The sequence below is a fragment of the Pieris brassicae genome, chromosome 8 (assembly GCF_905147105.1).
Source record: "Pieris brassicae chromosome 8, ilPieBrab1.1, whole genome shotgun sequence".
Taxonomy (NCBI): Eukaryota; Metazoa; Arthropoda; class Insecta; order Lepidoptera; family Pieridae; genus Pieris; species Pieris brassicae.
The window spans coordinates 718,616-731,274 of record NC_059672.1 but is presented as its reverse complement, the minus strand read 5'-3'; the positions used below and the strand labels follow the sequence as shown (position 1 = coordinate 731,274).

The 12,659-nt window shown below is 33.8% G+C and overlaps 1 protein-coding gene across 6 annotated transcripts in view; it reads left to right on the top strand.

Annotated features, from left to right (window-relative positions):
• The window catches only part of LOC123713398 (potassium voltage-gated channel protein Shaw-like), a 66,567-nt gene that overhangs the window by 35,471 nt on the left and 18,437 nt on the right, over positions 1–12,659 (top strand). For 5 of the 6 annotated variants that reach the window (XR_006754181.1, XR_006754179.1, XR_006754178.1 and 2 more), the window contains exons 2-4: positions 4,145–4,288; positions 4,624–4,834; positions 9,416–9,533. Coding sequence is in view for 2 of the 6 variants with exons in the window: in XM_045667029.1 (XP_045522985.1) it covers positions 4,626–4,834; positions 9,416–9,533 (327 nt within the window). In the remaining 4 variants the exon portion in view is untranslated. The remainder of the gene's footprint in view (positions 1–4,144; positions 4,289–4,623; positions 4,835–9,415; positions 9,534–12,659) is intronic. The other variant, XR_006754180.1, reaches the window with a different exon arrangement.

Below are 12,659 nucleotides of genomic sequence, written 5' to 3'. Positions count from 1 at the left end.
GATATGAAGAACACACAGAACACAAACGATTGTAAACCTTGTAGTTATTGAACTTAGTCAAAAGTAATTAAGCCTTAGATCTTGTATTTTGTTTATTTAAGTTTTAAACTGCGTTATTGACGGAATAACTTGAGGGAAAATCTGCTGGAAACTGGCAACATTAATTTTCGGAAACAGTGTTTAACTTTACGAACTAGCAACCCTGATGAACTATGAAAGCGGGTTATGCAAACTAAAGTTTTAACAATACAATTCCGCGATAGAATAGACAAACATATCGCTTACAAAAAATTACATATTGACGATGCCGGAGAATTACTGCGACAGATGTCAAATGTGAAACGTCAAAGTCTTAGTGTCGTAACCTTTACCTAACCTAACTTCCCGTCGTTGGAAGTGGGGCGGCCATTATGTCACCTTTTGTAATTTGTTACTACGACGAGTCGTGTATATTATTCTGACTACTTCGAATATCAATAGAAATCCATGATGCGTACATTTAGTGATTATAAATGATTATTGATGTGGTTAAGGTTAAAATAAATGTCTCCCATTTGTTTTGCCCACTACATATATCAAGGTTTTCTGTTCTTACATATTATTAATAAAATATAATCTTAATGACTTATTATTCTTGATGCCTCTCTATCACTGAAGGTTGGCCGTGTATATTGTAAAGCGTGTCTTGTTCTGTGCCCGATACAGCACCTCTTACGTAGTGGACTCCGTACGTAGTCCGTCGAAACTCCAACACGGTTAAACCTGAAAATTTCACCCATTATAATTAGTTAATAGTCGGGGTCATGGTAACAATATGTAACCCAGGTTCTCAATAGACTTATTCATATAATTATAAATCAGTATTTTATAGGATTGGGAACGAACCTACTGGATATCCAAAAGCACTTATGAAATTTATGGATGCGTTGTCAGCCTTTGAGGGAAGATTTTGCTGTCTTTTAAGACATGGCTTAGCTAAAATCCGTTCTGTCAAATGATTTTCATAGTGATTTGGAGAGAGACAAAACTGTGTTAATTTATCAGTGCTAATAAAGAAATTCTTACATGAACCATATAACGAAATATATAATTTAGAACAGAAAGAAATATATATATATTCATACTTCTGACGCTGAACCTCATTTCAACGACATTGAGACATTAATACGGTCGTAATTTTAATTAGCGACTTTAATTATTAATTTTAAAACGTTACCAATATCTATTGCAGTGGACTTGCGAAATGAATGTTCTTCAACTGTATTATTTTTTTATTTACAAGAAAAGTGCAGCTCGAAAGGTCAACATTGAAGTCCATCAAAATCTACATTTTTAAAATACATACGTTTTACATTACAGCTGTTGTGATATATTAAAGTTTAGAGGATTGTACATCAGAAATACTATATACTATGTAGAACCAGCTGCCCTCTGAAGTATTTCCGAACTAATACGACTTAGGGTCCATCAAGAAAAGAGCGTACCAATTCTTGCAAAAAAGCTGGCAACGCACGCGCGAGCCTTCCGGAATAGAGAGTGAGTGAGCGGTATCACTTAACATCAGGTGAGCCTCCTGCCCGTTTGCCCCTTTTTTATAAAAAAAAGATACCCAAACCATGGAAACAATAACCCTAGTGATAGATCAATTTCGCTAAACCATTATCATAAGTCATTAATAAAGTTTTATTAATATTATATTTATTTCTTACATTATTAGTATTGTAACCAAAATTTATTTAATATTTGTATAATTCGGTTATGTTTTGTATACTTTGAAATTGTATATTGTCGTTTTGTGTTCAATTTTGTGAAATTCATAAAATAACATTAGTCTAATTGCATTGTTTTAACTTAACTTTGTATCTTTTTTCATCGTAGCGTAAACACAATTTGGTAGACAGAGACCAAAAAGTACTTTAGTTAGTATACAAAAGTAACAGTTTATTAATTTTAAGAGCAGTGCTGGCTTAGTGGATTCAGTGTGCGACTCTTATCTTTGATGTCGTTAGTTCGATCATCTGGATATGCAACAATATAATTTCTTTTTATGTGCGCATTTAACACTCGCTCGAACGGCGAAGGAAAACATCGTGAGGAAACTGGCTTGCTTTAGACCAAAAAAAGTCGACGGCGTGTGTCAGGCATAGGAGGCTGGTAATCTATGGCCCAGACGTGAAAAAGTTGTAGGCCAACTGATTTCTTTTATTGAAGTGATAACTTCGCGGCGCCAATTAGTCTTGCCCTTTTATACGACAGCGGTAGGAAGGCTCTTCCTCTCTTACTCTAACCAGCAGGGCTATACGTATTTCAGACGGACGATTCACCCTCTCCCTACTCAGTGTTACGAGTGCGATAGACATTGACTGCTACCTGTAACTCTTTTTTAAAGTGGTTATAAAAAATATGATGAATAAAGCAGAAGATGATCCTCAGAACGACAGAATGGAATAGTTCAACTTCGATTAGTTTAATCACTTCTATCAGGCGTCCCGAAACGAACACATTTTTTTAACAGGAAAACGATGCAACATACGTACCAATCACGGCGTACCAATCAGAATTAATGTGATTCGTAATCAGCACTTAAACAAATTGTATTGAAAAATAGCTAAATCCACACCGTATCAGCGGAAATCTCCATATATAATGACACAGTAACGGAAAGTTTATTCTGATAAACATTTTCATAGAGCTATAACGTTCAACATACTCACTAAAGTGGTATTTCCCAACATGGGGCCCACGCCCCACACGGGGCAGTTTCATTATTAAGGGGGCAATTTGAATTTCCGTATTCATTATATGACTTCCGTTAAAAATTGCTAGTAATTTCTTCCTAAAACCTATAATTTAAGTTCCTTAATTTTTTAATATAAAAATTATGTATGTTACATATGGGGCATGATAAGTTTAGAAAGACTAAGGTGGGGCGCATATATACCAGCTTTTTATTTGCTGTATAGATAAGTGACCATCTGTAGGTCTGACTTGTGAATCTACACCATCCAGGCAGCCGCTGCATACAAATATATTAATTCAAGAGGAGTTCACTGATATACACACGTACAGTTGAATTATAAATATAAAGATAGGACTCTCTATTAACGCTTATTTAGTTATTTCCTAAAACAATCTACCAGAAATGTCTACTTATCAATTCTGCCTTCAGAAAATTCCTAATTTATCTGTCAAATGGATGAGACTATCTGCTCAGAGAAGGAATTCTAGTGTCAGGGTTAGGGCACTTTTTCTTGTTACTTATGTGAAATAAAGTTTTTTCTCTTGTTTTCTATTAAATAAAAGGATATAACATAACTATGAGTTTTAATGACTTGATATAGGAATTACAAATAGCAAACTACGATTACAAATTAGGAACTTAAAAACGAATAGTTTTTTTGTTTGTTGTTTAAAGTGTAATTTGCGTTATTTTATCATATCACCGATAATAAACCCAAACTTGTATAACTAATTCAAAATAAATAATTAACTATAATCGTTTAAATGGATAACTAAAATTAACCGTCAATTTAACCTTCACACATTGACACTTTGCTGTCGATCGATTTAGAAGGTGACGAGGTTCTTTGTTAGGGTTATTTTTTGTTGGAAAACCTAGGAAAGATTGACAAAGTATAAATATTACTTTAGTTGATTTTCTAACGTGAGAATAACATTAATAATTATTGCTTTCCGCAAAATGCATGCAATTTTTATTATGCATAATAATACTTTTTGTAAAAATACTTATATAATACTTGTTACGAATAAACTGAAAAACTACTGCATTTTTAACACTTTCTCATCATTACGATGCTACAAAATCATTGAGTAATGTAGACTTTATTTATTTCCAAATTATATAAAAATATCCTCCTGAAGGCAGCTAAAATATCTTAAAACTTTCACATATTTTTCGTCCATCTAAAGAACTTGGGAACTACTGCCCAATTAGTTTTTCCAGAGTACCACTTTAGAAAAGACCTCAGACCTGCGAACCCTTTATTGGCAATTGTTTTACTGAGGGCATACTCCTTGATGGAGTATGCCCTTTCTCTAATCGGGAAACAGTACTCTTAATTATCCCCGGAAAGGACGTGTTTGTCTTATGGTACATATCTAATAGTGCTCTTTATTGTTACAGAATTAAAATAGCCGCCAGCAATGCCACCATACGTGAGATTCAGATCGGAAAATGAATATATTGAGGTAATGTGGCGACGAGGTCAAAGTCGATCTCCATAGCGCCCCATACAACTGTTCTTTGCAAGCTCCGAGGAAGTTGCAAGTACGTCTGTGCTTATCATTAACATCTTCGTGTAGATCCTTACCAAGCTACTAATTCTAAGAATTAGTCTCCGAATAGTTTATCTCTTTTATTTTTTATTGAATAGGGGGCCAAATGAGCCAAATTAACTTATATGGACACCATGCCAGATGGCTCGCATTTGCATTGCCGGCCTTTTCTCTTGTCTTAATGTTCGTCTGTTAGAATTGTTGTAATCTTGATGAAACATGACACATTTATCGTCTGTTTTAAGGATTTCTTTTATTTACAATCGCTTTTTACTGAGTAGCCCCCAACTCGCCATATAACCCACAATATAAATCTTATTGTTTCAGGGATGAATCTTCTTAATATGGACGCGGAAAACCGCGTGGTTCTGAACGTGGGTGGTATTCGACATGAGACTTATAAAGCGACTTTGAAGAAGATCCCAGCGACTCGGCTGTCACGACTGACGGAGGCGCTCGCCAACTACGATCCTGTTCTTAATGAGTACTTCTTTGATCGGCACCCAGGTGTCTTCGCGCAGGTGCTCAACTACTACAGGTAAAATTGCCACTATTAAGGATTATCTGAAGATAGATATTTTGCGTCAAACAGTAAAACTAATATGTATGAAATATTATGTTAGTATATCGTTTACGTTGGTTAAAATTTTGATGATTGTTTAATAATGACTGTAATTTTGAATCAATCAATCAAATTTATAAAAAAAATTGCAACTACACAAGAAAATCACTTTACCAATTATTCATTATTTACCAGTAAACTCTTCCTTTTTCTCCTTTTTTATTGCCAAATGTTGGCTTGAACAACTTGAATTGCCGAGTATCTTGCAAAAATTTTAAAAACCACCTTGGCGGATCTAATACCAGTCCAACCGTACGTTTCACAACCACGTATTCTTACTTCTACCAGCGCGTCTCTTGCCTTAACATTTGCCCATCATTATAAGCTACAACAAGTCGTATCGATGATGACGCAAAACCGATTTTAGCGGCTTTATTTTTGCTTCTACGTTTTATTCACCATAACAATTTAGTAGTTTATATAACAATGAGTATCTAGCTCCATTATGAGTTGCATTTTAATTGGTTCTTCAAACTGGACAAAAATAAAAATTAAAACGAATAAGAAAAATATTTTCAACGTTACATGTTTCATTCAAAAGGTACGATTATACAAATGTTGAGAGCAATGTAAGGTTCTATTATGGAAAGGGTCAGGAAAATATACAACGGGACAAATGTATGCAGAGCCTTTCCCGTTTTGATAAAGGGCCAACATGTCTCAAAATGAGGGTCGATTTTACCGTTGCGGTAGTTTATTCAAATCACTTCTTTACATAATTTAGCATTGGCTATTGGGTCTGGAAATTAATTCCAAATTCTTACTTATGATAATACTGTTTTCAACTATATATATCTAAATATTATCAAGATGGTAGCCGGGGTTTAAGCGCCTCTAAGGCCTTGCTGGATTTCTGGATGTGCGTAATTACGTGGTAAAAGGTGAAGGAAAATATCGTGGGAAAACCGAAATGTCTGTCACAAAAATCGACGACGCGTGTTGGACTCGGATGTTCACGTAGGAAGGACTACCTTTCTTTAAACCTTGAAAAACATTTCAAATCCAGTAAACTAGTTTAGCTCAACGTGACATTACTTTTGTTTAAAATATAATAAGAACATTGAGATAATTTAATAAATAAACTTTTATACATATACACATATTAAATCCAGTTTTCTTTATTATTAGCTACCTAATATATCTACGTTAGCCTTTTTTCTATAAAGTTTGTCACACACAGAAACACAATAATAATATAACAAAAAAAGTAAAAAATAATAGGGAAACTTTTTAAGTGTGTAATGTGTGTGTGTGTTGTGGTAGTAACTGGCCCTGGCTCACCATTATGCTGTGGAGCAGTAACAAATTCCTATATTCCTCGATAATGAATCGGTTCGTAAACGATAAGGTTATGGTCTATCTTAGTTTGTACCTGAAAAGAGACATTGATAAATTATCCAGATTCGGTCACATTGTCAGTGGGTTAACCTAGGATCACATTAATTTCATTGACAAGGGCAAGATGACCTGTTCGATAGTTCAAAACTATCCGTGATTTATGGTACACTTTACGGACGTAATGACAGATTAATAGCCCTTCTTTAACTATGTTTTTACGAGTAGTTGGCCTGACATGTTTGTTTACGTGAATTTCGCTTGTTTTAGTCTTTTTTTATGTAGGAGGCAAACGGGCAGGAAGCTCATCTGATGTTAAGCAATAGCCCCGCCCACACGCACGCAAGTGCGTTGCCAGCCCATTAAGAATTGGTATGATCTTTTCTTGAAGGTCCCTAAGTTGATTTGGTTCGGAAATATTTCAGTGGGCAGCTGGTTCCACATAGTGGTGGCACGCGGTTAAAACTGCCTTATGAAACGCTCAGTTGTGGAATGACGGACATGGAGGTGATACAGATGGTATTTTGTTTTCTGCCTTGACGTCCAATATTAAAACTCAGCCCTGGGTGTTAGTCCGAACAACTCCTCTGCACATCCTCCATGGTAAAAGCGGTGCAGATGCAGAGGGATACAACTTCTCTGCTGCAACTGCAATGATAAGGGATCAAGCCGCACGGAGAGTGACTGCTGGTTGACGATGGAAGTGAAATGTATATTATGTATATTTGAGTGTGTTACATTTGAAGTTCCGTCTTAAGATTTCGCTAAATTAATGAAAAATTATTGCGAACATAGGGATTGAAATTAATTTAACATTTACTTCAGAATATTTAAGATATTAAAATTATATTCCATTTAAATGCAAATTACGAGTAATACGTTCAATTCCAGAGTATATTTTATAATAATAATAAGTGTCTGCAGTCCAACAAATCAGTTAAAAACATATAAATTAAACCTTCTGGTATGATTCTTGATCAACTAGTGTTAGTTCTGTATGTCTAGGGACTTTCAGTTGCTAAATGAAAGCGGAAAATAGCATTAAACTGTCATTGATTTACATTATAATCCTTAATTCATGAGAGAAAAGTCCAATTACATTAACTAAGTATGTCTGTCTATCGTTAACAAGGTATGAATACAATTGAACAGAAGATGAAAGAGCACTCCAGTTATACCATGTTATAACTGGTATAATATGACATATTTGTTTAAAGGGACAAAAAAAGTAAATTTAGTATTTTTGAGACGTAAGTTAGACAGGCAATTTCTTATCCATAATTCGGTAAATAAAACAAACTTCGGAAGCAATTTGATCGTCAATTCCTTGAAATTAAAAGCGGAAGTGGTTTAGATTGAAAGGAATCGAAGATTAGAATACTCCCAGTTAATTAACTCTCGAGTTTTTATAATTTAAATACGTTCATGGTAAACGCAAGTAGTTTTATTATTCTTAAAGACTTTATTGACATTAATTTATGTAATGTAACTTAGTATATTTACTTTAAGCCTTTACACGCATATATCAAAGCTGATTAAACTATTGTTGCCTTTTAGTATTCCAAATACTAAAAGGCATTTAAATTTAAAGGCGTTTTATCATTTAAATTATACATATTTATCGTAATTTAAATACACTTAAGTTAGCTTTTTTAATTAATTATTTAAAGTAATCTTCAAAGCGTTTCATCATCAAAGTAGCTCAGTGGTACCAGTGTACATAGGTATTCAAATTGTAGCTCAAACATGTTGAAAATAAAGCAAAAGCTATTGTGTGTAAAATTTGAGCCTCATTACTGAAAGTGCTAATACATAAAACGCCTGAACGACATCGTGTAGATCCGGTTATATTGATTAAATCAAAAGTCCCGGCTGAATCTACGTATTAGGTACTTAATAACAACGACATCGGCTGTTACGACTCGGTTTTTACGACCATATGAGTAGTCTCTCCGATGTCGTTATAATAGATTTTGAATGTACTAGCTATAATGGTCATAATCACGACAGCTTGCTTATAAACCCCACCTTTAATCGGCCTATTTGTTTATAGGCTACAATGCCACAGATACGTCAAAAACTCGCTTTTTCATTGGGGGTTAAGAAAACTTATTTGAGATATTGGAGATATTTTACCATGGAGTGTTCAGAGGAGTAGTACGGGTTAATATCTGCAGCTGAGTTTAATCATCGGACGTCGAGTTAGAATACGAAATTGAACCCGTATTACCTCGACGTCCGTCGTTATACAACTGAGCGTTTTTAAGATAATTTTGACCATGCATCACCACTATATGGAACCATTTGCCCACTGAAGTATTTCCGAACCCATTCGACGAAGTGTCCTTCAAGAAAAGAGCGTACCAATTCTTAAAAGGCCGGCAATGCACTCGCGAGCCCTCTGTCATTGTGTGTTCATGGGCGATAGTCTTAACATCATATGAGCCTCTTGCCCGTTTGCCTGTTGCGACTTAATTACTTAACTAACACAACATAAGTATATTTACTATGACTACAAAGCACTACAAATATTATGTCCGGTATATAAATATCGTAATTAAATCCCCTCTATTACGTGTAAGGTTTATAACTGTTTAAAAGGTGTAACACTCGCGACCAAACAATGTTATTTGTCAAAATTGAATTAGTCACGAACAAGCTTAAAATCCTCCTACAAGTGTATTTGTAAACTACTGTAGGGTTAAGAATGCAATGTTTTATCTATATCATCTAGTTTGCTATTACATCAAGTTTATTTATTTATATGACATCACAAACACACACAAACACATGAATTATATTATTTTAGGACATTAGCAAGCTAGCAAGAGAAAAAGTTAAACAAGCAAGCAAACAAATAAAATAATATGTATATACTATACAGTTATAATCTGTTATAAAGACATCGTAGGGCCTCATATTTGGTCGTAAAAACCGATAGCCGTAACAGCCGACGACTTTGTTATTAAATATCTTATACAATACAATATAATTGGGATTTTGTTTTAAACGATGTCGTCGTAAACTGTTTTGACTGATATATAGTTTATTAACAAAAAGTCTTGAAGTAAATATGAAGATGACACCATATGGCAACGCTCTTGTGTTGGTAATGAACCCGTTCTTCATGTGTTTTAGAATTTAATTATTATATCTTTGCAGGACGGGAAAGCTTCATTATCCGACGGATGTGTGTGGTCCATTGTTTGAAGAGGAGCTGGAGTTTTGGGGATTGGATGCGAACCAGGTGGAGCCGTGTTGCTGGATGACGTATACACAGGTATTTTTTAATTTGCACTAAAAATTTACAAAAAATACTACGTTTCGCCTTAATATTTTTATTGATTTTGATTGTTTATTAACAACAATATACGTATTAAACATTTTGCGATGATTTTTTTTATTTCTATAGATAAGGTACACGTTATAGACACTCTTAGACCTACACTTTTAGTTGCGTTACGAGTGCCAAAAAAAATTCTAAGAAGTACTGCTGAATTTGTTCGAAAGTCCCTAAAGTATTCTTGATAAATTTCAAATGACTATCCGACACAAAATTTTTTTTTCTTCTGCACGTATTTGCAATCAGCCTTAAGACTATGAACGAATCCATGCTATGATGCATTCTATGTGGCTTCCCATTGCAAGCAACTACTGCCGGCCTTCTAGTTTTAAAACATGGTGACGTTTCAGTCATCTCACATACTGTTCTATGGTGAGTTGGCGAGCAATTTCGTTTGGGTGACAGATTAAACGCTCTCTTTATTTAGCTTCCAGTCTCCGGATTTCCACTTTTTTAAATTTGTTTGATCTCATTTCACGGTGTTCGTGAACGTCGTTGGTTATGCACGTATATTTGCAATTGCATGGCTCATAGGATCTTGTTCTGTTGTCGCTGGAGTATACTTTATATTCAAAGGCGTACTTCTAACGTGCCCAGCCAAATACATACATCAACTATATTATAATATTATTTATCTTCAAAGAAACCATAATCGACTTACAATCGACTTATATATTAAATAGCAGCTAAATAAAGAAAGAAAAAACTTTATTATACGCAATATACAGGATTTAGGTAGAGAAAACTGCACTGGCCCCCACACTAGGATTCCCTGCGTTGTGGGCAGCCAGTCTGGTCCTTATAACATATAAACTGTATTTACCTTCATGATAGCTCCATAACAAAAATTATATTTCAACTATTTGTTGCACAATAAGAATATTTTTTGCATAGGACAGGTTGACAAGATATTCTTTGAGATTTTTAGTAAGTGTATGTAATATGAGTTTTGAAATGTAAGTGATAATTTTGTTTTAAAGGCACTGATTAAAGATAAAATGGCCTGGGAAGGAGAGAAAGTATTGGGCAAAGAAAGTGCGTTACTTAAATATAGGTTTTTGTTGTGTTTGACTTAGTGTAACGGGTGTTTATTTCCAAAAATGTCTGCATAATTGTCCAACAGTAAAAAGCTTTGTTTCTTTGAACAATTTTGAAGTTAAGCAGCGGAATGGTTTCCTGTAGGATATCTTAAGAACGGCAATTATAAAATATAATTTTAGTTAAGACTCTACAAAATAAAATTCATAAAAGTCTCCATAGCCAGACAAAGCTCGAAGACAGCAACGCATCTTTTATTTTATTTTCAAGTATTAAAAATAGAATCGTTTTGTGTCGTGCAAAAGTCGATTTAAAATGTGCCTGGAGGTCTTGACACTGCGTAGTCTTTAAAGAACATCTCGTGACGGCTTTGTGCTTTTACGAGATACCTCTCGTGACTTCGTTTGCGTTATATGCGATAAAGGCGGTCCTATTGTGATGATATTAACCAAAATTGTTTGTTTTATTTTTCTCTCTATATCTGTATTAAAGTGCTAAAACGTCTTTTTAGATTAAACGAATTCGATACGAAATGCCTATAATAGAACTATGAATTTCATAGTAAATCACTAAACATTCGAACAATTTAGCTATGTTATAAAAATGTATGTTTTTGTTTGTATGCTAATAAACAAATCTATATCATCTGAATAAGATTCATAGGTTAAAAAAACATTAGGGCGGGACCACCTTTAACCTCAGAAATCAGGATAAAATTGACATTATTCTTCTGTGCCGTGACATAAATGTGTATAATGTCCGTATATTATTGTAGCATATTGGATCTGTGGCTAATTATAGACACTCATTTCTATGCAACATGTCTTATAATTTTCTATAAAATACTTACCACGTAGTACAATAATTTAATATTGAATTCTATATATTATATAGGACGAAATAAATGCCCTTAATCATTGGAACAGCACTTACAACTATGTCCATTATGTACGGAATTCTCAGAGGTTGTCATCCACAGCCCGGAATTTAGATTAGTTATAAATACACGACAAGCCAAGATGTCATATATTACAATAAAATTGGGAATGTTCCTGCAATGTGTAATGATATATTTATTTATTTTTTAACACTTTGTTGGATACATAAACATAATACAATTGACATAATTAAATTAAAAGGACGGTTGCCTTATCGCTTTAGAGCGATTTCTTCTAAGCAACCACAGTGAGAAAAAAAAATTGATAAGGTAGGCAAGTGCAAAAATACGTAAGACTTTTGTTAACATAGCTTTTAAACATTTAAAGAAAACACTTTTTTACCGGATTGAAGCTATGTATTATTATAAACTTATAATTATTTTACATAATTTACGGGAGAAATTAAAGATAACTTATACATAACTTCAATCCAGTATAAAAGTGTTTTCTTTAAATAAGACATATAGTTATTTCAACAAAACTGATGCACCAAGAGAAAGCAATAAAAACATGTAAACAGTGATCAGGACAATATGGAAAAAAGACACATGAAAAGATAGTGCACATGAACCACATTAATTTTACATCAGTTTCACATAAGATGTGGATAGGTAAGGTTTGTACAGTAGAGATTTAAAGGAAGATATAGAAGCAGCTAAACTACAAGGGGCGCGAAATGAATCCGGTAGCCTCAATACAGAGGCTTAAAGGATTCGACAAGAGAGGAAGTACCGTGAGTTATATATGTTGACAATATACTATAAATATATCTTAATTTTTTAATGAATTGATTAAAGCAATTATGTAATCAATTACCATCTAAAATTCACAATATTAGCACGTTTAATATATTCAAGGGCATTAAAGTAACATGTCAAAGTGAATCTACTAGATTAAAATTGGGACGTGTATCTATACGCTTGTATATACATAATGTTAAGATGTAAAGAGAAAAAAAAAGTTCTTTAAAGATTAATAAATAAAAATAAAAAAAAAACAATGGCGCTACAACCTTTTATAGGTCTAGGCCACAGATTTCTATATCTGTTTCATTATCATTTGTAAATTAAATAAGCATGTAGGCAAT